Raw genomic sequence first — 27,675 nt, forward strand, 5'->3', positions numbered from 1 at the left:
CACAGGACAAAGCAAGGGCTGGCAGCCACCAACATTTATACAAATAAAATTATTTCTCCTCTGTAGCAAACAGTGCCAAGGTGTGTGGAGATGGCAGGGCAGGGCAGGGCCCCAGCACCCCAGAGTCACATTTACACACAGCGGGGAACAGCCCAGCCAGAGCCAGCTCCCCGCAAGGAATCCATCAGCCCCAGGCCAGCACAGGGAAGCGCCTGCTCACAGGCCGAAGCGGGCAGGAGTGCGGCGTGGCGTCATAGGCTCCCCCTGCTCCTTTCGCCCCGGAGTATAGATCTTCAAAGACCTGCGAGGGAGAGCAAGGGCCATTAGCCATGGGGCCGGAGAGCTCAGAACCCTGCCAGATAGGCCCGAAGCCCCAGCGCTGGACCTGCTCCTTCCCCACTCAGGGGCTACTCGCAGCAAAGTCATTATCCCCCTAGGACCCCAGTGGCCCACAGGAGAGAACAATCCACATGCAGCCCTTTGGGGACAGCTCCTGCTACCATGCCCAGCACCCACCTCACGCTGCCCAGTGGGTTGCGCCGCTCCTGCTCTTCCCGGCGTGCTCGCAGCTGCTCTTCAGCCAGAGCCATCTCCTCCTCCATGGCAGACACCTCCTCCTTGGCCCGACGTCGGTTCTCCTGCAACAGCAGCAAGGGAAAGGGCTCAGAGTTGGGAAGGGGAGAGGCCTATGCCCAATCCTGCCTAGCTGGGTGCCCTGCGCCGCTCCCCAGGCCTGCAGGGGTGTGGGCATAGCTGGGCACAAAGCAGGCAGCATCAGCTTGGCTGTGGGCAAAGCCCAGTCTCCAAGGAGGTTGTTCCCAGGGGGAGTCCCCCACCCTGCTTTGCAGAGCTACTGGCCTGCACCCCTGGGAGGAGCCTTACCTGACGCGACTTCCCCGCATGCTTGATGCTGTAGAACATGGGTCCCAGCTCCGCTAGCCACTCTCCATCCACGGACGTGACACACTGCATGTACTCCTGGGGAGAGAAAGAGCAAGGGCAAGGCCAGCCACAGGGGTCCCATCCTCCCCTTCCCAGGTACCGCTGCCACACGGCCCTGCCTGCCTCCCAGGACACCAAGAGCCTTCAGCCCAGCACTAATGGGCACAATGGACGGCAGAGCTCCTGTGGAGGGCCAGGCCCCAACCCACCCCCTCTGAGAACATCTCGCTCGCCAGCAGGGAGCGCACTGCCCGCTCACCTTGGTGGTCATGACCAGCTCGTGATACACGATGTAGTCTGGAGTGTAGCCCATACCAAAGAGAGAGCTGGTGGGGTGCAGGTGGCAGGGCATGCCAGTGCGGATGTTCACATACTCCCCGATGCCCTGTGGAAAGAATCGAGTTAGCACAGCCCCAGGCGGTACCCTGCTCCTCCCTCAGCCTGCGCCCTGCACACCCCACCCTTCACCTTCAGCTTGGCAGCCTGGTGGAAGTACGCGGCACAGATGCACTTCCTGACCACGTCCCAGTCTGAGCCGCAGGATGCCAGGCTCATGCGCTGCTGCACCATGATATCCTTCAGCTGGGCACGCACCTCCCGCACCTGCAACAGCACATGCCCGTCAGAGACCTGCCCACCCACGTTGGAGGCCCCACCCTCTGCCCCCTCCAGGCCCTGGCCTCCCAGCACAGCCCCACCTTCCTCATGGCCTTGGCGTGGATGAAGTGCTGGTTACACCACAGCATGGAGTAGCTGTTGTTCTTCCACTGCAAGTAAACGTTTAGGTAGGTCAGGTGATCGCTCTCCGGAACAGCAAACTTCTCCCGCACTTGGTCGCTCTCTTCCTCCCGGCCCTAGATGGGAGCAGGGGGCGCAGGGTTAGAGCCGGAGGGCAGGGATTAGCCCCCCCAGCCCACACACGAGGAGAGGAGAGGAGAGGCACGCACCTTGGGCCGGTAAAAGATGGCGGGCACAGAGAGCATGGAGACGATGAGCAGGATCTCGGAGCTGCAGCCCATGTCACAGGAGACAATGAGCATCTTGGAGAGCGCCGGGTCCAGCGGGAACTCCACCATCAGGCGCCCCGTTGAGGTCAGGCCACCTGCCAGAGCAACACAGGAGCCGGTACCAAGTCAAGCTCCCAGCGCCCCCTACCCACCCACCCACCCCCCGAATCCCCCAGCGCTCCCCTCCCTCCTCACCTGTGTTGTCCATGGCTCCCAAGATCCACAGCTGGTACATGGAGTTCAGCATGTTGTCCTCAGGGGGCGGGTCCATGAAGTGGAACTGCAGCAGGTCCTGCACGCCCAGAGACTTGAGCAGGAGCACCACGTTGGCCAGGTTGGTCCGCTGGATCTCAGGCACCGTGGTGGTCAGCAGCTCATTCTTGTAGGCGCTCTGGGTGTACAGCCTGGGGAACCGAGGCCATGAGTGCCATTCCCTCCTCCCCAGCCAGCCCCTCAGATGGCTCCACTTCCTCACTGAGCTCAGCCACAGCGAACCAGGGCAGCTCCTCTAGAGCAGGGATCCTGGGCACAGTCGCTGCAGCTCCAGCTTGCCCTGCTTTGGGGTAGGGAGCAGACCCTGCACACACCCCCAGCAACACAGCAGGAGGGGCTGGGTACACAAGGAGATGCCATCGCTGCAGCCGAGGGGCCAAGGCAGCTGGATCTGGACATGCTGCTCTCCGTGGTGCAGTTGGGAGACCCCTGACATGGCAGCATCCCCTCCAAGCTGGGGCACTTTGGGCTGAGGACTGGGAGCTGACAGGGGAGCCCTGGCCACACAGTTCAGACTTCCCTTCTTCTCTGAGCTCCAGGACCCTTCCCACGGAGCCGCTAGAGTCAAGCCAACCGAGGGGAAGCAGCTGCTGTGTCCACAGCTCAGCACCCAAGGGGTTAATACTGCAGTGAGGCACCTACCTGAAGCACTGACCTGGGCCCGTCCGGCCAGCACGACCCGACCTCTGGTTGGCATTGGCTTGGCTGATGGGGTAGATCTGCAGGGCATCCATCCCTATACGGGGGTTGAAGACCTGGCGGGGCAGGCAAGGAGCAGTGAGACAGGTGGGGGGTGCAGAGCAGGGCCCAAAAGGCAGCTATGCAGCAGCTCCAGGGAGAGGGCAACGCCATCGGCCCTCACCTCACCTTCAGTTTGCAGTAGCCGGAGTCGATGACAAACATGATGCCATCCACAGTCAGCGAGGTCTCCGCAATGTTGGTAGCGACAATGCATTTCCTGACACCGTCCGGAGCCTGCAACACACCAGATGTCAGCGCTGTGAGGGGCTGGCAGCCCTCAGCCCCCAACTGACAGTGCCCCCAGGGATGCAGACAAGGAGTGCCAGGATCAGCGCCCGACAGGGAGTGGCAGGTCCCTGGCTTTTACCTTTTGCAGTCAGACATCAGGTGCCCCCCACACAGCAGGCCCTGCCCTGGCCAGTCCCATGCCCAACAGCCACTGCTCCCCTCCCCCAGGAGACCCTGCCACATGCTACCTTCTGGAAGATCTTGGCCTGCAGGTCAGAGGGCAGCTGAGAGTAGATGGGCAGCACAGCCAGAGCTGGGGCCTTTTCCAATTCCTCCAGATGCTCCACGATCTGCTCCGAGGCCACCTGGGGACAGAGAGGGGAGTGAAAGCAAGCAAAGGCACAAGGGCCGGGGGGTGAGGGGGAGAAGGAGTGCCTAGTGCCTCCAGGTCCCAGGGAGGGGAGGTGCCTAGCATTACAGGCACACTGAGGTCACCTCAATGTCTTCCTGGCCTGGCATGAAGATGAGGATGTCTCCAGGGGCCCCAGACAGATGCACCTGCAGGGTCTGCTTCACCGCAGCCTCCACGTAGTCCTCCTGCGGGGTCTGAAAAGCAGAGAGGAGTTCAAGGGGGGCCTGGCTGCCCACACCCCAACTCCCCCCCCGTGCACAGGAGCCATCACACAGAACATCCACCTCCGCTCCCTGCGCAGCCAGACCTGCCCAGACCCCCTCTCCTCCCACACCCGCCCCGGGCACCTTGCTGAAGAGGACATCGACAGGGAAGGTGCGGCCAGGAATGTGGAAGATGGGAACGTTCCCAAAGAAAGAGGCAAACTTCTCTGCGTCCATGGTGGCCGAGGTGACAATGAGCTTCAGGTCCGCACGCCGCGCCACCACCTGGAGAGAGAGACTGCAAGGGCAGCACGGGGCAGGGCCCAGGCAGGCACTGAGCCCTGTCCCCAGACACTGCAGCAGGGGACAGGGCCCAGGCCACTCCTCCCCCTACCCTCAACACCGCGAGGGCAGGGTACTGTGCTGATTCCCTCCCCCCTCTGCAAAGGGCACAGTTCACTCCCCCTGCCCCAGAGCCTTCATCTCCCTACCCTTCCCTCCTTAAGTCCCAGCAGAGCATCCAATCGGTGCTACCAGCAGCCAGGCTCTGGCCTGTGTCTCTGCTGCCCCTAGACCATCCCACGTCCCGCCCCAACCTCAGGTGCACCAACCTCCCGCAGCAGGCCGAACAGCACGTCCGTGTTGAGCGAGCGCTCGTGTGCCTCATCCATGATGATGGCGCTGTAGTGGTCTAGGTCGGCCTCGCGCAGGGACTCCCGCAGCAGGATCCCGTCCGTCATGTACTTGATGACCGTGTTCTCGGACGTGCAGTCCTCAAAGCGGATGGCATAGCCCACCTGGAGAGGGGAGAAGTCAGCACCTGCACAGCACACCTCACCAGCAGTCCAGCAGGGCTACCCCGGGGCCTGGCCAGACTCACCTCCTCTCCCAGGCTCACGCCCATCTCCTCGCTGACCCGCTTGGCTACTGACATGGCAGCCACTCTGCGGGGCTGGGTGCAGCCGATCATGCCGTAGTCGGTGTAGCCGTCCTCATGTAGGTACTGGGTCAGCTGGGTGGTCTTGCCACTCCCAGTCTCCCCCACCACAATGACAATGCTGTTATCCCTAGGGAAGAGCAGAAAGGTCTCTCAGCAGCGGGCTTCTCTCCCTGCTCCAGCATATGATCTGCGCAGCCTGCTCCCACAGCCGAAGGACCCCCCCAGTGCAGAGACCTGCCTGAGGGAGGGAGGGAGGGGGAGCAGGGGAAAGCAGCAGGGTCCCCATCTCCTGATGCCTTCCAGTCAAGGCTGGAGGCCTCTCTGGAAGATGCTTCAGTCAGACAAGTTATTGGGCTCCACCCAGGAGCTGTACAGGAGCTGACAACCCATCTGGCTTTGCCTCTCTACCTAAGAGAAGCTGCCCGGGAGGGCGGGAGGGGCTAGCAGCAGTACCTGATGATGGTGAGCAGCTCCTGCTGCACAGCAAAGATGGGCAGATACTGCCTCTGCTCCACAATCGACTTCTTCTTAGCAAACTCGCTGCTGGCCTCGCTCTTCTCCTTCATGTGATCAGCAAACTTCTGCTCTGTCCTGGGGAGACACGGCAGCCCCTGAGTGTGTGACTCCATGGACCTCACCCAAGTCCCAGGCTCAGAACCCCACCAAGCAGACGCCTACCTGTAATCCACCTTGCCATCTTCTGTCAGAGTCTGGTCCGGCTCCTCCTCTTTCTTGATGCCCATAATGTCTCCCAGTTTGGTGCCAGCCAGCTCCCAGTGCTTGTGCTGAGCCTGAAAGGCAGAGAGCAAAGTGCCAGCTCACCAAAAGAGCAGAGAAAGAGAGCCCAACCCTCTGCAGTCACATCCCAGATGGGACATTCGTAGTCAGACATTGTGACCATCTAGTCTGGAACCTCACTCATGACTCCTGAAGCATCAAGCCCATAGCTTCTGGGTGAACTAGAGCAGATTTGTTTTTAGGCAGACACCAATCTTGATTTAAAGATTTCAAGTGCTGGGGAATCCACCACATCCCTTGGCAACTTGTTCCTACAGTTAATTCCTCTCACTATTAAAAATTCATGCCTTATTTCTAGACTGAATCTGTCCATCTTCATCTTCCACCCACTGGATCTTGACTCAAATCCTTAACATCTCCCTCATGCACACAGAGTAACAATGGGATCCTCTCCAATTCACTCTAGAGGCCCAAAAAACCACAATCGAGAAGGCTGCACTGGTTAAAAAACAACCTAGCTTAGAGGGAAAGTGAATGCAGCTATGAAAAATAAATACATTTTTATATATAGATATAAACAAATGGAAGAAAGATGATGTTTACAGAATGAAATTCAATAAGGACAAATGCAAAGTACTCCACTTAGGAAGGAACAATTATTTGCACACATACAAAATGGGAAACGACTGCCTAGGAAGGAGTACTATGGAAAGGGATCTAGGGCCACAGTGAATCACAAGCTAAATATAAGTCAACAGTGTAACACGGGTGCAAAAAAACTAAAAACAAACATCATTTTGGGATGTATTAGCAGGAGTGTTGTAAGCAAGACACGAGAAGTAATTCTTCCACTCAACACCGTGCTGATTAGGCCTCAACTGGAGTTACTGTGTCCCATTCTAGGCGCCACATTTCAGGAAAGATGTGGACAAATTGGGGAAAGTCCAGAAAAGAGCAACAAAAATGATTAAAGGTCTCAAAAACATGACCTATGAGGGAAGACTGAAAAAAGACTGGGTTTGTTTAGTCTGGAAAAGAGAGACTGAGAGGGGAGATAACAGTTTTCAAGCACAAAAAAGGCTGTTACAAGGAGGAGGAAGAAAAATTGTTCTTCTTAACCTCTGAGAATAGGACAAACAGCAATGGTCTTAACTTGCAGCAAGGGAGGTTTAGGTTGGACATTAGGAAAAAATTCCTGTCAGGGTGGCTAAGCACTGGAATAAATTGCCCGGGGAGGTCTTGGAATCTCCGTCACTGGAGATTTTTAAGAGCTGGTTAGACAAACACCTGTCAGTGATGGTCTAGATAATAACTTAGTCCTGCCTTGAGTTCAGGGAACTGGACTAAAAGACCTCTTGAGGTCCATTCCCATCCTATGATTCTATGAAGCCTTTTAAAGTAAATTAAGAACAAAAAAGATCCTAACAACACTATTGGTCCATTACTGGATGGAAAAGGTAGATTTGTCAACAATGCAGAAAAGGCAGACAAGTTCAATAAATATCGCTGTTCTGTATTTAGGGAAAAAACAGATGATGTAATCATACCATCAGTCATACCATATGCTGATGCAACACTTTTCACCCCAGTAGGAACACAGGCGGATGTTAAACTGCACCTACTATAGTAAGGACATTTTACAATCAGCAGGTCCAGATAACTTGCAGGTCCAAAGTTTTAAAAGAATTGGTCAAGGAGCTGCTGGGATGTTACTCTTGGAACACTGGGGAAGTTCCATAAGACCGGAAAAAAGTGTAGGTCATGCCAATATTTAGAAAAGGTAAATAGGACGACGCGGGTAAAGACAGGCTTGTCAGCCTGATGTCAATGCTGGGCAAGACAACATGGAAGCTGACACAGGACTCCATTAATAAAGAATTAAAGGAGAGTAATGCAATTAATGCCAATTAACATAGGTTTGTGGAAAATAGATCCTGTCAAACTAACTTGATATCAAATTTATGAGATTACAAGTTTGTTGGTAACTGTGCTGTTGATGTATTATTCTTATTATTAGAATTTGCTGTTGGAGACGGTGACAACATCAGCCAATGACTTGCAGTGACAACTGAATAACGTAAGGGAGTTCTGTGTCCCCACTTGAGACATCTAGATAGACTTCTGTGTAGTGCTGGGGAGGAGCCCGTGGTCATGGTACATGTAGGTACCATAGGGAGGGATAGAAGAGAGGTCCTGGAGGCCAAATTTAGGCTACTAGGTAGGAGATTAAAGTCCAGGACCTCCACGGTAGCATTGTCTGAAATGCTTCCAGTTCCACGCGCAGGGCCAGGTAGACAGGCAGAACTGCAGGGTCTCAAAGCATGGATGAGATGATGGTGTAGGGAGGAGGGGTTTAGATTTATTAGGAACTGGGGAAACTTCTGGGAAAGGGGGAGCCTATACAGGAAGGATGGGCTCCACCTAAACCAAAATGGAACCAGATTGCTGGCAGTTAACATTAAAAAGGTTGCAGAGCAGTTTTTAAACTAAGGGCTGGGGGAAAGCCGACAGGGGCAGAGGAGCACGTGGTTTGGACAGAGACATCCCTTAGGGGAGGAACTACTAATGGAAATTCTCTATGTCCTCGTAAGGAGGAGACTATGGAAGATGATAAAATACAGGTAGGATCTGATGAGAAACAGTCAAATGAAAAAAAGTCTCATTCAATTACATCATGTAATGGCAGACAGCTAAAACGTGACACGTTTTTAAAGTGCTTATATACCAATGCTAGAAGTCTAAATAATAAGATGGGTGAACTAGGAGTGCCGAGTATTAAATGAGGATATTGATATAATAGGCATCACAGAAAGGCGATGGAATGAGGATAATCAGTGGGACACAGTAATACCAGGATACAAAATATATCAGAAGGACAGAACAGGTTGTGCTGGTGTGGGAGTGGCACTATATGTGAAAAAAAGCACAGAATCAAATGAAGTAAAAATCTTAAATGAACCAAATTGTACCACAGAATCTCTATGGATAGTAATTCTATGCTTGAATAATAAGAATATAGCAGTAGGGATATATTACCAACCACCTGACCAGGATGGTGATAGTGACTGTGAAATGCTCAGGGAGATCAGAGAGGCTATTAAAATAAAAAACTCAATAATAATGGGGGATTTCAACTGTCCCCATATTGACTGGGTACATGTCACCTCAGGATGGGATGCAGAGATAAAGTTTCCTGACATCTTAAATGACTGCTTCTTGGAGCGGCTAGTCCTAGAACCCACAAGAGGAGAGGCAATTCTTGATTTAGTCCTAAGTGGAGCACAGGAACTGGTCCAAGAGGTGAATATAGCTGGACCGCTTGGTAATAGTGACTATAATATAATTAAATTTAACATCCCTGTGGCGGGGAAAAACACCACAGCGGCCCAACACTGTAGCATTTAATTGCAGAAAGGGGAACTACACAAAAATGAGGTGGTCAGTTAAACAGAAATTAAAAGGTACAGCGCCAAAAGTGAAATCCCTGCAGGCTGCATGGAAACGTTTTAAAGACACCGTAATAGAGGCTCAACTTAAATGTACACTGCAAATTAAAAAACACAGTGAGAGAACCCAAAAAGTGTCACCATGGCTAAACAACAAAGTAAAAGAAGCAGTGAGACACAAAAAGGCATCCTTTAAAAAGTGGAAGTTAAATCCTAGTGAGGAAAATAGAAAGGAGCATAAACTCTGGCAAGTGAAGTATAAAAATATAATTAGGAAGGCCAAAACAGATTTTGAAGAACAGTTAGCCGAAGACTCAAAAAGTAATAGCAAAAAAAATTTTAAGTAGATCAGAAGCAGGAAGCCTGCTAAACAACCAGTGGGGCCACTGGACAATCAAGATGCTAAAGGAACACTCAAGGCCAATAAGGCCATCGCGGAGAAACTAAATGGATTCTTTGCATCGGTCTTCACAGCTGAGAATGAGGGAGATTCCTAAACCTGAGCCATTCTTTTTAGCTGATAGATCTGAGGAACTGTCCCAGATGGAGGTGTCATTAGAGGAGGATTTGGAACAAATTGATAAATTAAACAGTAATAAATCACCAGGACCAGAGGCACTCACCCAAGAGTTGTTAAGGAACTCAAATGTGAAATTGCAGGACTACTAACTGTAGTCTGTAACCTATCATTTAAATCAGCTTCTTTATCAGATGACTGGAGGATAGCTGATGTGATGCCAATTTTTAAAAATGGCTCCAGAGGTGATCCCGGCAATTACAGGCCGGTAAGCCTAAATTCAGTACCAGGCAAATTTGTTGAAACTATAGTAAAGAACAAAATTGTCAGACACAGAGATGAACATAATTTGTTGGGGAAGAATCAACATGGTTTTTGTAAAGGGTAATCATGCTTCACCAATCTACTAGAATTCTTTGAGGGGTTCAACAAGGACAAGGGGGATCCAGTGGATATAGTGTACTGAGATGTCCAGAAAGCCTTTGACAAGGTCCCTCACCAAAGGCTATTAAGCAAAGTAAGCAGTTATGGGATAAAAGGGAAGGTCCTCTCATGGACTGAGAACTGGTTAAAAGATAGGAAACAAAGAGTAGGAATAAATGGTCAGTTTTCAAAATGGACTACGGTAAACAGTGGTGTCCCCGAGGGGTCTGTACTGGGACCAGTCCTATTCAACATATTCATAAATGATCTGAAAAAGGGGTAAACAGTGAGGTGGCAAAATCTGCAGATGATACAAAACTACTCATGATAGTTAAGTCCCAGGCAGACTGTGAAAAGCTACTAAACAATCTCTCAAAACTGAGTGACTGGGCAACAAAATGGCAGATGAAATTCAATGTTGATAAATGCAAAGTAATGCACACTGGAAAACATAATCCCAACTATACATATGAAATGATGGGGTCTAAATTAGCTGTTACCACTCAAAAAAGATCTTGGAGTCATTGTGGATAGTTCTCTGAAAACATCCACTCAGTGTGCAGCGGCCGTCAAAATAGCAAACAGAATGTTGGGCATCATTAAGAAAGGGATAGATAATAAGACAGAAAATATCATACTGCCTCTATATAAATCCATGGTATGCCTACTTTGAATACTGCGTGCAGATGTGGTCGCCCCATCTCAAAAAAGACCTATTGGAACTGGAAAAGGTTCGGAAAAGGGCAACAAAAATTATTAGGGTTATGGAGCTCTGCAATATGAGGAGAAATTAATAAGACTGGGACTTTTCAGCTTGGAAAAAAGACGACTAAAGGGGCATATGATTGAGGTCTATGAAATCATGACTGGTGTGGAGAAAGTATATAAGGAAGTGTTATTTACTCCTTCTCATAACACAAGAACTAGGGGTCACCAAAAGAAATTAATAGACAGCAGGTTTAAAACAAACAAAAGGAAGTATTTTTTCACACAACGCACAGTCAACCTGTGGAACTGCTTGCCAGAGGATGTTGTGAAGGCCAAGACTATAACAGGGTTCAAAAAAGAAATCGGTAAGTTCATGGACGATAGGTCCATCAATGGCTATTAGCCAGGATGGGCAGGGATGGTGTCCCTAGCCTGTTTTCCAGAAGCTGAGAATTGGCGACAGGAGATGGATCACTTGATGATTACCTATTCTGTTCATTCCCTCTGAGGCACCAGGCATTGGCCACTGTCAGAAGACAGGACACTGGTCTAGAGGGACCTTTGGTCTGACCCAGTATGGCTGTTCTTATGTTCACTATTGTTTGCACTAGTCATTGATTATTTCATGAGGAAAGTAACGGAAGGAAGGAAACTGAAGAATTTTATGGACAAACAAAGCACCACCCAGCTTTTAGCAGACACAGCAAAAACAAGTTGGTTTGTTCATCAACAAGAGGAAGAGAAAGTATATAGCTATCAATGTCCCAAAAGTAACCCTCAGAATAGACGAAGAGCGAGATGTGCAATGATGGTGACGTATGCTAGATGTCAAGCAGCGACCATCAAAAGCAGCAAACAACTTTCATAAACCGAAAAAGATATGGAAGAGTAGCTGATTGGCACTGACACAAAAATCTTAATTTTTAACATTGACATCATGTCTGTCCTCCTTTACGGAGCAGAGTCATGGCAGTCTACAACAGAAATCAGTAAGATCAACTCATTCCAAAGTAAATGTCTGCAGAAGATCTTCAAAGATCATTGGAAAGAATTGCTTGCAACATCAGAAACTAAGTAGAGCAAACCAGTCTAAAGCATCAAATATGCTATGACGACAACGGCAGACACATTTTGGACACACTTTAAGGATGCCACCAACATGACCTTCACCACAATGATATGGAGAAAAAGACAGGGACCTAGAGAAACATTTCACAGAACCCTAGAGAAAGGAGCCAAGTCCATAATTTCACCTTGAACAGACCAGCACAAGGCTGAAATAAACGCCGGAACCTGATGGACACCCTACACAGCGGGAGGCCACGAAAAGAAGAAAGATTCTTTTTAGACTTCTGTAAGGCATTTGACTGGGGCCCACACAACATTTTGATTAAAAAACTAATACACAGAATCACCATGGCACACATTAAATGGATGAACCACTGGCTAAATGACAGGTCTCAAAATATAACTGTAAACAGGGAATCACTGAGTGGTTGCCTTTCTCGTGCAGTCCAATAGGGATTGGTTCTTGGCCCTAGGCTATTTAACATCTTTCATCAAGGACCTGGAAGAAAACAAACTCACTGATAACATTTGCAGATAACACAAAGATTTGGGGAGTGGTAAATAACGACGAGGACAAGCCACTAATACAGAGCACTCTGGACTGCTTGGTAAACTGGGCACAGCAAACAAAGTGTGTTTCAAGATGCCAAATGTAAGGCAATACACCCAGGAACAAAGAATGCAGGCCAGTTGCACTGACTTTGAAAAGGACTTGGGGTCATGGTGGCTGGATCTGCTGAAGATGAGCTCCCAGTGTGACGCAGTGGCCAAAAGGGTTAATGCGATCCTGGGATGTATGAATGGGAATATTCAGTAGAAGGGAGATTATATTACTTCTGTATTTGGTACTTTTGTGACCATTACTGAAATACTGTTTCCAGTTCTGGTGTCCACGGTTCAAGAAGGATGTTGATAAATTGGAGAGGGTTCAGAGAAGAGCCATGAGACTGATTAAAGGATTGGAAAACCTGCCTTACAGTGATAGAGTCAAGGAGCTCAATCTAACTTAACAAAGAGCAGTATAACGAAGTGACTTGATCACATGGTGAAAAATATTTGATAACAGGCTCTTCAATCTTGCAGAAAAAGGTGTAACATGATCCAATGGTTGGAAGTTGAAGCTAGACAAATTCAGACTGGAAGAAAGACATAAATTTTTACCAGTGACGGTTAAAAAATGGAATAATTTATCAAGGGCTGTAGTGAATTCTACATCACTGGCAATTTTTAAATTAAGATTGGATGTTTTCCTAAAAGCTATGCTCTAGTTCAGTGGTTCTCAAACTGTGGGTCGGGACCCCAAAGTAGATCAAGACCCCATTTTAATGGGGTTGCCAGGGCTGGCGTTAGACTTGCTGGGGCCCAGGGCCAAAGCCCACGCCCAAGCCCCACTGCCTGGGGCCAAAGCCCAATCCTCAGGACTTCACAGCCCTTGATGGAGGGGCTCAGGGTTACAAGCCCTTGGGCTATGGCTTTGCCGCCCACACACACACCTCGGGTGGTGGGGCTTGGGCTCTGGCCCCCCTGCCCAGGGTGGGCTCAGACTGGGGTCACACAGTAATTTTTGTTGTCAGAAAGGGGTCGCAGTATAATGAAGTTTGAGAAGCCCTGCTCTAGTTCAAACCAGAATTATTTCAGGGAAGCGCTACCGCTGGTGTTATACAGGAGGCCAGACTAAAGTCACAGGGTCCCTTCTGCCTTTAGAATCTATTAATGCAATTCCCGTGGACATAGGGGTCTCCTTCGCTGCAGGCGCTGGAGGAGGAAAGCAGCGACAGGAGGCTGAGTCCCCACCAGCCGGCCTTCACCTTTTTATTTGCCCTGGTTCAACTCTGCTATGCATCAAAAGGGTCATCCCCTTGATCTGGTCTCCACCAAGCACTGCTCTCTCTGGCTGTTGAAGCCCCCACTCTCCAACCCTCCCCTGTTCTCTGCTCAGCATCACCCATCAGTCCCACCTCAAACTGTTACTCGGTCTTTCCATGATTTCCAGTCCATCAGCACTGACTTCTTGTCTGCTCTCAGCCCTCTCTCTTCCATGGATATCCTTGCGGAGTGTCTCCATGATTCATTCTCCTCCATTCTCGACTCTCTTGTCCCTCTCTCCCATCACCAGATCTACCCTGCCACCTCCCAGCAATGGATCAGCCACAACAGCCACTTCCTCCATTCCGGCTCTCATGCTGCAGAGCGTCTCGGGTGGAAATTCCGTGGCTGGGCTGATCCCCTCCATTCCAAATGCGTAATCTCCTCCTTCCATTCTGCCATCTTCCTATCTGAACAACTCTACTTCTCCTGCTGAATTGAATCCCGCACCAACAACGCCAGCCCCTTTTCACCACTTGACTTGCTCCTCAAACCCTCCTTCCATCCCCCTCCTCTCTCGGCACCAATTTCTTCCAAGAGAAAAACTGGCAAAATACAACATGTGATCTTCCCCTCCCTTCAGCTCACCTTCCCTTCCCACTCCTTCCCCCAGCTCTCACCACCTTCTCCCCGGTCACAGACGCAGTGGTTTCTCAAGTTTCTCGTCTGTTCTCCTTCTCTACCTCCACTGACCCCAACCCATCTCCTGATCTTCCTTGCTCCCACTCTCCATCCTCTCCCTTACTCTTCAACTTAACTTCTCACTCTCCTCTGGCTCTTTCCCCCTCACAACACAAGCACGCTGTAGTCGCTTACATCTTAAAAACCCACCCTTGACCCCAACCACCGCCTCATCTCCCTTTCCTCTCTAAGCTCATTGACCATGCTGTCTACGATCACTGTCTGGAGTTCCTCTCCTCCAGTTCCATCCTAGACCTTCTCCAACTCAGCTTCTGCCCTTTGCACACCACTGAAACCACTCTCAGCGAAGTCTCTAGTGACCTCTTCCTAGGCAAAGCTCAGAGCCAGTACTCCATCCTCATCCTCCTTGACCTATCAGCTGCTGACACCATTGACCATGCTCTTCTTGAAATCTTGTCCTCCACTGGCTTCCATGACTCTCTTCTCTCCTAGTTCTTTCCCTACCACTCTAAACACTCCATTAGCACGTTCTTCAGAGAATTCTCCTCATCCTGTCTCCAGCTTTCCATGGGGGTTCCACGAGGCTCTGTGGCCCCTTCTCGCCTCTCTGGGTAATCTCAATTGCATCAACTATCATCTCTATGCGGATGTCTCACAGAGCTACCTCTCAACCCGAGACCCATCTCTGTCTGTCCAAACTAAAATCTCGGGCTGTCTCACTGACATCTCTTCGTGGGTGTCTAGCTATCAGCTCAAACTCTACATGGCTAAAACCGAGCTCCTACCCCCGCCTTCTTTCTTGATCGCTGTGAACAACCCTACCATCCTGCCTGACATTCAGGCCTGTAACCTGGGAGTCATCTTCGACTCGTACCTTTCTCCAGGTCCTCACCTCTGGGCTATGTCTAAATGGTAGAGGTTCTCTTTGCATAAAATCTCTAGCGTACAGCCCTTCTTATTCATTACACTGCTGAAACTCTCGGCTCGGCTCGTCGGGTGTCTTGACTGTGTCTCTGGCCTTGACAAACGCAATCTTGCCCCCTCCTTTGCCATGATGCCTACAAATAACTGGACAGTGGCTAGGCTGCTGGAGTACCGAGAACAGAGCCTATCCTGCAGACCAGCACTGTGTCACAGATTCCTTGGATTCCCCACTGGCCTGTTTATAGACCGTCGTTTGCCTTACGTTTAGGGGCAGGGACCATCTGTGGGTTCTGTGTTTGTGCAGCGCCTAGCACAGTGGGGGCTGGTCCTTGACTGGGGCACCTAGGCACAGACAGTAAAACAGATCACCCCACCCCCAGGAGATAGCAGCCACGCCCGGCACCTACCTTCTTGCGTTCCTTCTGTTCCCTGTGTTTGCGCACCAGCTGGCTGCCTTTGCGGGCGATAATTGCCAAATCCGAAGTGGCATCCTTGACCGGGATGACTGGCTCTGGCTGGAGGGGAGGGGCAAGAGAAGAAGAGGTCCCAAATCAGCACTGACTGAGGCCTTGTCTACACTACAAAGTTTTGTCCGCAAAAGGCAGCTTTTGCTGACACAACAGGGGAGGAGGCACAAAGCTACTTTTGGTGGCAAAACTCTGCTGCTTTGCCGACAAAATAAAACCACAACGAGAGGCATAAAGTTTTTGTGGCAAAGTTAAAGGGACAAAGTATCAGTATAGACACTGCTGTTTGTTTGTCAACAGAACTGGCTTCCACCAGTATTCCAAAATGCCTGCCATGACCGTTCTGCTCACGGTTTTGATCTCTGCTGCCCTGCAGGCATGCGCCCTTCCCCTTTCAAAGCTCCGGGAAGTATCTGACAGCCCAGCTTTTTGGGGAACAAAAAGCAAATCATTTCGTGGCGTGCTCCTTTTCTGCCCTGCACTGCGGGAGGGAGAGGAGAGCCGGCTGTGCTGCTGTGAGATTGCTCCGCAGGGAGAGCTCAGAGCCGCTCAGGGTGCTGCTCCTGGCAGCAGAGGAGGCTGGGGGAGAACCCAGGAAGGCAGGCAGGCAGGCAGAGTTGGCTGCTTTAGGAGAGATTCCTGTGCCAAGCAGAGGAAGCTGACATGCGGGGGGGGCATCCCCCTCCCCCGGCCTCAGGATAGGTCAGTCAGCCTGCTGTCTCCCACGCCCCAGACACACCACTCTCCACTCCTCTCCCTCCCTGCCCCACACACACACACTCACTTCCCTTGAAAAAACGGCTGACAATCTACTAGGATGCCCCTGGAAGGATGGGATTGAGAAACCTGCATCATGTGATGCTGTACCTGATTCATGAGGCACTGCAAACCCTTCCCAAAGCACCGGGGGTGGCCAGCTGCACAGTGGGATAGCTACCACAGTGCACTGCTCTCTGTGTCAACACAAGAGCTGTTCGTGTGGATGCGCTCTGCTGACACAAGGAGCTAGTGTGGACATGCAACAGCAGCTTCAATTAGACGCATAACTTTTGCCGACAAAACTTTGTAGTGTAGACAAGGCCTGAGCTTCCTTGCAGTGGCTAGTGGCTCTCCCCCAGAAGAGCCCCCACCTGCTTGGTGAAGACGATCCTCCCATCCAAAAATGGGGGCACCAGGTTGTGTACCAGCAGGTGCACTTTGGCTGCGTTATCTTCCTCAAAGTCCTCATCCACTTCTAGCCGATGGACCACCCCGCTCGTCAGCATGCGATTGGTCTCCCAACGCTCATTGTCCTGAAGGAGAAACACAGGCAGCAGGGTCACAGACCCCGCTCCAGCTTGTGGGGTGGGCACAATAACCTAGCTTCCCTCATCAGCCTGCCACACTCACAGATGGAGAACAGATTCCTCACATCTAAGCTGCAGCCCCCTTCCTCACCCACAAAGAACAACAGGACATCCACCTTCCTCACTCTGACTTGTATGGCTATCCTACTGTGAGAGAGTCACAGAGCAGCTCCAGGACAGTAAGACAGTGACGTGGAGGGGCTGCAGGGGCAGACATTGGTCTGGACATAGTGAATTTTAGCCCTCTCAGCAGGCTGATGACAGATACAATGCGTACCTGGTGGGCTGGGGACATGGGGCTTAGCCGGGCCAATCGCTCTGGGAGAAATGCTAGCGGAGACTCCCCCGGAAGCGGGTTGTCGGCTGGAAGCCAGGTCCGACTGCAACGCAACCCATCTACAAAGAGTGCCTTTGGGGCTGCATTTGCAGAGGTCTCTGGCCCGCAAGCACAGAGGGAAGCACCCCCTCCAGAGAGGGCTAGGAAGATGGCACTGGCAATGCAATGTTCAGATCTGATCACCACAGTAACAGAAAATATCAACAGGCCAAGCCCATTCAAAGGACAAGCCACAAAACTGCTTGAGGAGCTGGCGGGCTGATTGGGAGGGAAGATTAGCAGCATTCCATCTGCCCTGCCCAGCTGAGAGATCACTAAGGGGGAGATCATGGCGTCAGTGCGCACAGCTCTAGGAAGAGAAGACAACCAGGGGCCCCATCGGGAGGGGGAGCCAGAAGGGTGGGGAACATTACAGTTGAGTGGCTGCAAGGGAGGCAGGCTGGGCTGTAGGACTGTTTCCCCAGGGGGGAGTCTCTCGTCATTGTGTGCTGTATGACAGGCATGCTACCTCTGGATCACTCCAAAGCTCAGGACGTTGCAGGGAGTCCGGATACACAACTAGCCAGTGTGCTAAGGCAACACCTGGGTGTTACTCCTGGGAGAATTCTGTGCCACTGGGCAGCTGCAGAATTCATGTCCCACACAGATTTCTTTGCTTCCCCACAGAAAAATGACAGAGGTGAGAGATCACCCCGCAACCCTCCCCAGGGACATGGACCTCTGCAGCAGGTCCTGACCTTGTGGGGTGTCAAGATTCAGTGGAGCCTCACGCCACGTCCCTGTCCCAGATGGGCAAAGGGGAGCTGCAGGGTGATCTCCCACCTCTGTGCAGCCAGTCACCCATGCTCCCCACTGCCATACTGGAGCCTCCACATCTATTTTTTGACAAAATTTGCAGAATTTTAAAACATTGTGCACAGAATTTTTAACTTTTTGTCGCAGAATTCCCTCAGGAGTTGGGTGTGCTTGCAGGGGACAGGGGACCCATCACTCTAGTCCTAACCCCAGCCTCCAAGTGACAGTAGCTAGGGCCCTCCACACCAGGTACATCTGGAGCACTGGGACACCCAGACTCAGGACAGGGCCACAGCTCCCACTGTCCATCCCCACACCAGGGGTGGGGGGTGACACCAGAGCGATGGAGCATGGCTCCATCGTACTCCCCAAAGCCAGAAGCTTCTTTCGTGTCCCTCGCCCATGCTAGGCCATCCCAAACTCACCTTCTATTCCCTCCACCCTCCTGATCTGCAGGACCTGTCATCCCCAAGCCCCACCCTCCAGTAATACAGGAATCCCTGGGGTGGAAAGTGCCCTGAATGTTCACAGGGGCCTGGCCCCGCCTTGCGCTCCTGCCTCATTGATCTGCCTCCGCTGCGCAGAGATGCGCTTCTGCTTCTGCTTGTGCAGGTGCTGCTCCCGCTTCTTCACATACTCCTCAGATGAGTAGGCCAAGGGGTTGTGGAACTCGTCGTAACCCTCGTCCATCATGTACCAGTCCCGGTCGGCTTGCTGAGAGATGGGGGCAGGCACGGAGGTGGGAAGGAGAGAGATGGGGAAGGCAGGGTGAGAATGGCCAGAGACGGAGCTCAGGTGGGCTGCACACTCAGCCTGCTACCAAACTCCCAGAGGAGAAGTGCCCTGACATGCAGGACTCTGGGGCCTGGCTCACTTCCCAGAGGTGCTGATCAGGCCTGCTCAGAGGGGGGGCTGCCCCAAGCTAACAATAGTTGGGGGGCTTTGTCTGCAGTGGAGAGCAGCCATACTCAGTCTCACCACTTAGGGGAGCCAACAGCTCAGAACAGGATCCAGAAAAGTGTGCAGACAGCATTCTGGGAACCGAGAGTCCAATCTCCACAAACGGACCCCCTGCATCCATGGGATCCCACACTGAGCCTCACCCTCCAACCCTGCCCTCCACTGAGCCACCCAGCCCCCAACACAGGGACCCTGCACTGAGCCCACCAACTCCCAAGAGATCCCATCCCTGACCCCCAAATGGGTCTTCTCTTCTCCCCAACCCCCACACAGAGGGACCCTTTCCCATCACCCAGCATCCATGTACAGCAATCCCAGACCAAGCACCCACACCCTGCTGAGCCTCCTCCACCAGACACACTGAGGCCCCACAGACCCCTACGTGGTTCTGCCTGCCTTGGTGCGCCTCAGGCCCAGGCTGTGCGCGCTCTGCTCCGCAAGCCTCATCCCAGCAAGTTAAGGTACAGAAGAGCCCTCCTGCCATTTCCACCGCCCACATGCCTTGTGACCAGACCCTGGCTCACAGCCTCCAGGCCGCACACCGATACGCCCAAGAAGCTCTTACCCGCTGGTCGTCCTCCCACTGCTGCCGCTCCTCCTCCGTCTCAAAGGAAATACCCTCTTCTGCATCTTCACGCCTCCCTGGAGGAAGGAACAATCTGGTCAGCACAGGCCCTCACCAGCCCTCGCCCCCTGCTTCTCAGCCAGGAGGCCCCAAGGAAGCCAGCCCCTGTGCTAGTCTCAGTGATGGAGGAGGGGCCAGGTAGTCTGGTCTCTCCTCTGCCACACCTTTGCCCCTGGATAGCCGTGGAGTGGCCCCCAGGTGCCGCCGGTCATCAGCCCATTCATTGTATTTGTAGGAAGGGGTGGGCAGCGGTGTCTCATCTGGGTACTTGTTCTTCACTGACCTGCAAAGACAGAAGCAGGACAGGAATGTCTGGCCAGCCTCATGGATTCGCCAGACGGGAACTGCAACCTATGGCTCACAAGCCACATACCACCACCAGTGTTTCCTCTAATTTTTTATGTCCATGTGCAGAATGAATTGTGTTATGTCCACCAATATGGAGGTGAGCCAAGGGGTTCAGAGTGTGGGAGGGGGCCAGGGCTGGGGCAAAGGGTTGGGATGTGGGGGAGGAGGCGAGGGCTCCAGTTGAGGGTACGGGCTCTGCGGTGGGGCTGGGGATGAGGGGTTCAGGGTAGAGGAGGGGGCTCAGGGCTGGAGCAGAGGGTTGGGATGCGGGGCCGAGGGCTCTGGCTGGGGGTGCAGGATCTGGGGTGGGGCCGGGGACGAGGGATTTGGTGTGAAGCAGGGGCTCAGAGCTGGGGCAGAGGATTGGGATGCGGGGATGAGGGCTCTGGCTGGGGGTGCAGGCTCTGGGGTGGGGCTGGTGATTAGGGGTTCAGGGCTGGGGCAGAGGGCTGAGGAGTGTGGGCTCTGGGGTGGGACCAGAGATGAGGGGGTGGGGGTGCAGGCTGCCCCAGGGCTGCGGTGGGGAGAAAGGACTCTCCCCCCAGCACCTCCGGGACGGGAGAGAGGTGCCTCTCCTCAGCCGTGGAAGCTTTGACGGGGCTGAGCCGGGGGGAGGGGGGCCACTCCTCTCCCCCAGCTGCGGCAAGTCCAGGGAAGGTCTGCGCTGGGGCCAGCAGGGAGGTGCACAGGTCCGTGCTGGGGGCGAGACATCTCTCCCCACCACAGCCCTGAGCCCCAGTGTGAGGCTTAATAGGCAGCTGTGCAGCCACACAGTAGCACAGCTTAGAGAGAACTTAGACCCTTGCAGCATCACCAGGGAGCGCAGCCCCCTCAAGCTACCTCTCAGGCACCCCGCTAGGCCCTGCCCCTCCATCCCACTACCTGTCCCGGTCCCTCCTGTCTGCATCACGAGCGGAGGATGCTCGATGGCTGCGGTCGCGCTCAGAGTCCCTATAGGAAGGCGTAGGGGAAGGCGACTCCCACTGCGAGCGCCGTGAGCTGCTATAGCCACTGTCCTCTTCCTCCCAGCTCGAGCGAGATGGCGTGGCTGCATCTGGGGAAAGGAAACTGGGTCTGATGCCTCATGCTGAGCCAACCTAGGCCCCTGCCAAGCTGCAGCCAAGGCCTGGGACCTTCCAACAAGGAGTACAGCAAGGGGGCCCTCTTAGATGTTTACCAACTCACACTGGGCTTTCTATGAGCCGACCCAGATAGTCTAAGGAGACATGCCCCCAGGGAATGACTGCCACAGCTCCCCATACCAGCCACGCAGACTTGCAACTATGCTCCCGGGGCGCAGGCTCAAAGATCACCCCAGGGCCCCCTAGCACCCCAGTCTCACTCCCAGGGAAGGCTGTAGATATGAGGCAGTTCACTAGTCATGGGCCTCTTCAGCTGGGGACTTTCACTCAGCTCTCTCCTTGTGAAGGAGCCAGAGCCCCTCAAGAGTAGCGCATGCCTCCTGCCAGCTCCTGTGGAAGAGCACTGTAGGAAGGACAGCTGCTCCTACCCTTCGGTCGGTGTCTGGGGCTCTCTGGTTCACCCCTCCTGCTGCTGCCCCTCTCTGATGAGCCATCCTTCTCTGACCGGCTGCTGCTATGACGGCTCCTGTCCCGCTCCTCTGCGAACAGAGTGCCAAGTCAGACATGCAGGGTGTGAACAGCCTCCGGAGCCCATCACACCCCAGATTCAGGACCATGCCCTGGGATTCAGAGCAGCCAAAGCCAGGGTCCCAGAGCCTGTGTCAGCAATCATGAAGGTCTCCAGGACAGTTACCTCGGTCCCGTTTGCGGTCGTGGTCCCGCTCTCTATTGCGCCCCCGCTTGTGCTCCTTCTCCTCCTTGGAGGAGGCATAGACGCCATGCTCTCGCCGTTCCCGCTCCCGCTGCCGGCTGCGCTCCCAGAACTCCTCACTGACCCCCCCAGTGTGGGACGGCGTCTCCACATGGGCAGAGCGGTAATGCCTGAGGGGCAAAGGGCAGTTCAGCAGGGTCAGGAACGTACTGTGACTCTGCCTGCAGCCCCCACTGCTCCCTGACATGTCATGCAGGAGCCTGGCCTCATTCACTACTAGCCTGGCAAGGAGTGTGCAACTGGAACCTGTGCCAAAGAGCTGAGCATGGCAGCCTGCCCACAAGTTCCCTTTGCTCCCAGCTTGGCAGGCCTGTTCCTACCCTCTACCCATAGGGCAACTTTAAGGGAGCCCACTGCCTCCCTCCAGCTGGCCTCAGCAGACCCCAGGGGGAAGGCACAAGCCTCAGTAGCTAAGACAAAATGTTACCAGGAACGAGGAGGAAACACCCCCAAGGGGGCTTGGACAAGGTCTTGCCAAGGAACACCTGGCTCCTTCTCTGAGATATGTATGTGGCAACCAGACTTGTCTCCACCCAAGGCCCTTCACTTGGGGAAGCCTCCAGACCTCTGTCTAGCAGAGTTCAGCCCTCCAACAGCTCCCAGCCCAGAGAAATCCTCAGTCTCTCCTCTCCCCAGGTGCTTAGGGCCCACAGTTTCTCTCCTGTGTGCCCTGGATCCAGCACAACAACTAGCTCCATGAATCAGCCCAGTTGCCTTCAGGCACTCACTCCAAGCCCCTTCCTGAAAAGGAGGACATGGCAGCCACCCAAGGGATGGGAGAGGCCATAAACCCCCCTTACACCTCGTGCCAGCATCTTCACCTGTCCTGCCGGCTGTTCCTGCTGGTCCTGTCGCTCCCCTCCTCCTCAGAGCCTCCCAAATCATCTTTGGACTCCTCCCAATCTTTGTAGGAAGAGACTTTGGACTTCTTCTTGTCCTCTGTGTCTTCCTTCTCCTCTCGCTCCCTGCGTTTCTGTGCAGCCAGCAAGTCCAATCCCAGCAGTGAGGTGCGGGGGGCTGGAGCTTTGAAGACATGCTGCTCACTGCAGGCACTTTTCTTCTTGATGATCAAGCCTCCAACCTGTGTCTCCAGATCAGCTCCTTCCAGCCGGTGCATCGAAGTGTCCACAGGGACATCCTCCATCGCTAGGATCTTGTGGTCCAAGCAGTCTATGCCCTGGGGCTCTCTGAAAGGAACACAATCAGGCACTGGTATGAGGAGACAAGGTTGTTGAGATTCATGGGGTTGGGCTTCTGATTAACTAACGAGAGGAGGAAGGGGGCATACATGGGGCTCCCTGCACTGCTCTCTCCCAAAAAAGCAAGCCTCTCACTTCCCCAGAAGACATGATGGAGGAGCTCAGAGTTCCAATTTCCCTTGAGGGGAAGAAGAATCAATCATTTCTGGATCAGCGCTGAAGAAGTTCAAAGCCGCAAGACACTACACTAGGAACGTTTACACTGTCAGGCTGACAACCTAGGAGCCAGGTCTCCTTTCAAAAGCCAAACCCCCAGAGAGTTCATCTCAGCAATAGACTACCTCATGGGTAAAAGCCCTTTCAATTTCAAGAAAAAAGGCCCCCCACATTCTTAGAAAAAAACATCAGCCTTCCCCACCCTACTCCACATCTTTTCTAAGCTCAATGTCTGGATAAACTGACCTCCTTCTGGCATCCTAAAACATTCTCTATACAAATTTCAGAGGAACAGCCGTGTTAGTCTGTATTCGCAAAAAGAAAAGGAGTACTTGTGGCACCTTAGAGACTAACCAATTTATTTGAGCATGAGCTTTCGTGAGCTACAGCTCACTTCATCAGATGTTTACCGTGGAAACTGCAGCAGACTTTATATAGCTCACGAAAGCTCATGCTCAAATAAATTGGTTAGTCTCTAAGGTGCCACAAGTACTCCTTTTCTTTTTTCTCTATACAAAGCAATCCTTTAGGAACACAAGGCTGGCCAGATTAGATTGGAGCTGGGACCCATCTAGTCCAGGCTCCTGCCTCAGACAGTGGCCTGTACCACCAGCAGCTTCAGAGAAAAGGTGCATGAAATGTTGAGTGTGTAGTTATGGAATAATTTGCCCATCAGAAAAACCCCATAAATTAGACAGGTGCTTTATGCTCTAGAAGAGAAGGAATTGTACCCCTCTTGGGTAAAATTGGAGAGAGTCCAGCAAAGGGCAATAAAAATGATTAGCGGTCTGGAACACATGATTTATGAGGAGAGGCTGAGGGAACTGGGATTGTTTAGTCTGCAGAAAAGAATGAGGGGGGATTTGATAGCTGCTTTCAACTACCTGAAAGGGGGTTCCAAAGAGGATGGTTCTAGACTATTCTCAGTGGTAGAAGATGACAGGACAAGGAGTAATGGTCTCAAGTTGCAGTGGGGGAGGTTTAGGTTGGATATTAGGAAAAACTTTTTCACTAGGAGGGTGGTGAAACACTGGAATGCGTTACCTAGGGAGGTGGTAGAATCTCCTTCCTTAGAAGTTTTTAAGGTCAGGCTTGACAAAGCCCTGGCTGGGATGATTTAGTTGGGGATTGGTCCTGCTTTGAGCAGGGGGTTGGACTAGATGACCTCCTGAGGTCCCTTCCAACCCTGATGTTCTATGATTCTATGATTCTCTTTTCATCCTAATGCAAAACTGGATATTCTCATTCATGATACAGATGCCCAGTCCTTTATTAAACGCTACCAAAATACTGGCATCGGTGATATCTTGTGGCCATGGGTTCCAGAAGCTAATTATACATAGGCTAAAGCATATTTCCCTTTTTATCAGTTTTAAACGTGCAATGTCACTGAACATGCCTTGCTCTTGTATTGTGAGGGATAAAGAGCAGCGCCCATTTGGCATGCTCCGTTCAAAACCTCTGCCAGCCCTTACCCCAGATGCAGCATAAATCGCCCCATAGACCAGCCTGGCTCCAGTGAGCAAGAGGTTCCTGGGGCCCAGCTGGACCCACTCACTGCCCGCCACCCTAGCCTTGCTGCTCTGCCCAGCCCAAGCTACTGGGTCCGTGTCTTTAGCCCACAAGCTCAGCCCAGGCCCCCCACCTCACTCCCAGACTGGGCTCTCCTGGGTACAAGTTACACCCTTAGGGACCCTCAGGCCCCTGTGATACAGCAGCCCATTGATGCAAACATGCAAAAGCTTCACTGTTCTTTACAAGCAACTCCTGTTTCAGACCTAACAAACTCACTATACCTAATACAGAGACGAGTGGGTGAGGCAAAATCTTATTGGACCAACTTCTGTTGGTGAGAGAGACAAGCTTTCTAGCCACAGAGCTCTTCTGTCACAGATTGTTTAAGTTAAGTAGTTAACACATGGCAAAAGACCATTCAAGGTGAAGTAACCCATTAACACCTTTGCAGTAATAGGACCCAAAAAAGGGGGGGGGGTGTTAGCGGGTTACAGAGTGTTGTAATACGCCACAAATCCAGGATCTTTATCAAGACCCTAATTTTTGGTGTCATGCAGTTATGAATTTAAGCCCCAGGCTTGTCTTTTGAAGGAGGTGTGCAGGTTTCCTTTGAGGATGAGGACTGAGTGGTAAGATATGGAGTGACTGTTTTGTGAAAAGAAAACTGTTTCCACGATATGCATCTGATGAAGTGAGCTGTAGCTCACGAAAGCTTATGCTCTAATAAATTGGTTAGTCTCTAAGGTGCCACAAGTACTCCTTTTCTTTTTGCGAATACAGACTAACACGGCTGTTACTCTGAAACCTGTTTTGTGAAAAGTGTTCTCCCATGATTGGTATGCTGGTTTTGTCTGTTATTTTTCCTGAGAGTTCATTCGAGAGCATAGTGATTGCCTTGCTTCACACACATGGATGAGGTACTCCAAATGTTGCAATAAGCATGTGTAGGACCATGGCTCTAGGAAGGCGTGTTGTGAGTAGTACTGATCGTAGTAGCTATGGAGGTATGTCTGCAGGTTTTGCATGTGTTGTTGTGGCAGGGTCTAATGCCACCCTGAAGGTATGTCTTCACTAGTGGCTGTGTAGTCACAGCACCTCCACAAAGGGAGTAGAACCCAGCGCTGGTGCACTCTCTACACCACCACTTTACAGTGCTGAAACTTGAAGCACTCAGGGGTGTGTTTTTTCACACCCCTGAACGAGAAAGTTGCAGCGCTGTAAAGTGGCAGTGTAGATAGGGCCCTAGTTGGTGGGTCTGTGGGGAGCCTACTGATGATGAGTTTCATGAGATGGTGGGTTGTTTGAAGGCAAGAAAAGGGGGCTCCTGGGTTACAGCAAAGGTGTTAGAATGGTTTCTTAGAATGTGTTAACTACTTATGCTAGCTATACACTCAGGGTAAGTAGTTAACACATTGTAAGAAACCATTCTAAGTGAAGTGGCCTGTTAACACCTTTGCAGTAACCCAGGAGCCCCCTTTTCTTGCCTTCAAACAACCCACCGTCTCATGAAACTCATCATCATCAGTAGGCTCCCCACAGACACACCAACTAGGGCCCTATCTACACTACCACTTTACAGTGCTGAAACTTGCAATGCTCGGGGCGGGGGGGGGGGGGGAGGTTTCACACCCTTGAGTGAGAAAGTTGCAGCGCTGTAAAGTGGCAGTGTAGACAAGGCCTCAGAATAACCTTCCCAGACCTGAAGCACTTTGTGGCTCAAAAGCTTGGTCCAATAAAAGATATTACCTCACTCTCCTTGTTTCTCCCATATCCCAGGATCAACACAGCTACAACCCCACAGCGTACACCAAATACACGCTTTCAAGGTATTCATTTATTGATACTCAATCACAAGGCTATATTAACACTAGAGACCTTACAGTGGCACAGGTCTCTTGTCGACATAATTAAACCACCCCCTGGGAGCAGCTGTGCATACTAGCACTTATGCTGGCATAATTTAGGTCACCCACGGGGTGGCATATTCACACCCCTGAGCAACATAAATGTTGCTGACGTAAGTGGCAGTGTAGACATAGCCTAAGACGTGCATCTGTGTGTAATAGTTAAGGAATAATGTAGCTATATTGAAAACTTCGCCCTATAGCCTTGGAGTAAAAGGCGGTCACCAGGAAATCGCAGTCGCAGTGGCGGCCCACTCATGTAGTGCAAGGTTCCGCTGTCCTCACCTGCCCCCTCCCACGTCAGTCAATGGAAACCACCAAAGGCAACACAAACCCATCAAAACCACTTGAAGGTGAAAAGCAACGTTATGCCACCGGATCACCCTGCCTGCCAACAAAGACAACGCCGCCTGGAGCCTTCCCTCTGGACTGGCAGCGGTCCAGGAGCGGCTGCAGCCCTGTTCTGGTGAGGCCAGCAGCTCCTTGCGGGGGGCCCCTGTGGCGGGGCGGGGCGGGGCGGGGCAGGGCAGGGCGGCAAGCGCCGATAAGCGCCGGCGCTAGCTCGCGTTGTATGGCTTTGCTTTGCGCGGCCGTGCCCACCGCCCTCTCCCTCTGGGCAGAGGCGCTGCTCCGCCGGGGACACCCCGAGCCGCGCTGCGCGCAAGCCCCCGGCGCCGGCCGGCCGGCCCCCAGGAGCCGCGAGGCTGGTCCCGGGCCGCCCGCGCCGTGGGGCAGCGGCTCCTGGCACCGCGGGGACGCTCCGAGGGACCCCAGGACGGGCCCGCCGTTAACCGGCCAGGCCGGCGCGGGAGCGAGCGGCTGACGGGCTCCTGGGCGCGGCCCTTGGAGCCCCGAGAACCGACCACAGCGCCCGCCCGCCCCCGCCGCCCGCGGCCTCTCACCTCTCGGCCCCCCCCAGCCCCGCCGCGCGTCTCCTCGACGCCCGTTCCGCAGCCGCCTCAGCGCTCAGTGAGCGCCGCCATTCCCGTCCCACAATGCCCCGCGAGAGCAGCCGCTCTACCCCCGCCCCG

At 52.7% G+C, this 27,675-nt stretch overlaps 1 protein-coding gene across 3 annotated transcripts; it reads right to left on the reverse strand.

Moving 5' to 3' along the window:
- Positions 1–16: 16 nt before the first annotated feature.
- Positions 17–27,675, reverse strand: DHX38 (DEAH-box helicase 38). 3 transcript variants are annotated; one of them, XM_073308353.2, is made up of 27 exons: positions 27,547–27,675; positions 22,632–22,997; positions 21,733–21,920; positions 21,467–21,577; positions 20,839–21,010; positions 19,773–19,891; positions 19,549–19,625; positions 18,582–18,737; positions 16,676–16,837; positions 15,486–15,593; positions 5,425–5,537; positions 5,200–5,337; positions 4,687–4,873; positions 4,418–4,603; positions 3,951–4,091; positions 3,687–3,797; positions 3,440–3,556; positions 3,090–3,197; positions 2,865–2,977; positions 2,145–2,353; positions 1,890–2,044; positions 1,641–1,796; positions 1,411–1,545; positions 1,202–1,327; positions 883–978; positions 517–638; positions 17–301 (listed from the first exon to the last, which is right to left on the reverse strand). In XM_073308353.2, the coding sequence occupies exons 2-27, from the start codon at positions 22,952–22,954 to the stop codon at positions 217–219; spliced, it is 3,714 nt and encodes a 1,237-aa protein (XP_073164454.2). In that variant the 5' UTR covers positions 22,955–22,997; positions 27,547–27,675; the 3' UTR covers positions 17–216. The 3 variants fall into 3 exon arrangements, with proteins under 3 accessions (XP_073164454.2, XP_073164455.2, XP_073164456.2); XM_073308354.2 differs by lacking the exon at positions 21,467–21,577; XM_073308355.2 differs by lacking the exons at positions 20,839–21,010; positions 21,467–21,577; positions 21,733–21,920.

Source organism: Lepidochelys kempii, chromosome 12, assembly GCF_965140285.1.
Source record: "Lepidochelys kempii isolate rLepKem1 chromosome 12, rLepKem1.hap1, whole genome shotgun sequence".
Classification (NCBI taxonomy): Eukaryota; Metazoa; Chordata; order Testudines; family Cheloniidae; genus Lepidochelys; species Lepidochelys kempii.

Excerpts from the sequence above, each read along its gene's own strand:
- DHX38 (XM_073308353.2), bottom strand. The coding sequence starts at position 22,954 with ATGGAGGATGTCCCTGTGGACACTTCGATGCACCGGCTGGAAGGAGCT. Across the intron at positions 3,198-3,439 it reads AGGCCAAGATCTTCCAGAAG|GCTCCGGACGGTGTCAGGAA; the intron begins GTAGCATGTGGC and ends GGTGTGTTGCAG. Across the intron at positions 302-516 it reads AACCCACTGGGCAGCGTGAG|GTCTTTGAAGATCTATACTC; the intron begins GTGGGTGCTGGG and ends TCTCCCTCGCAG.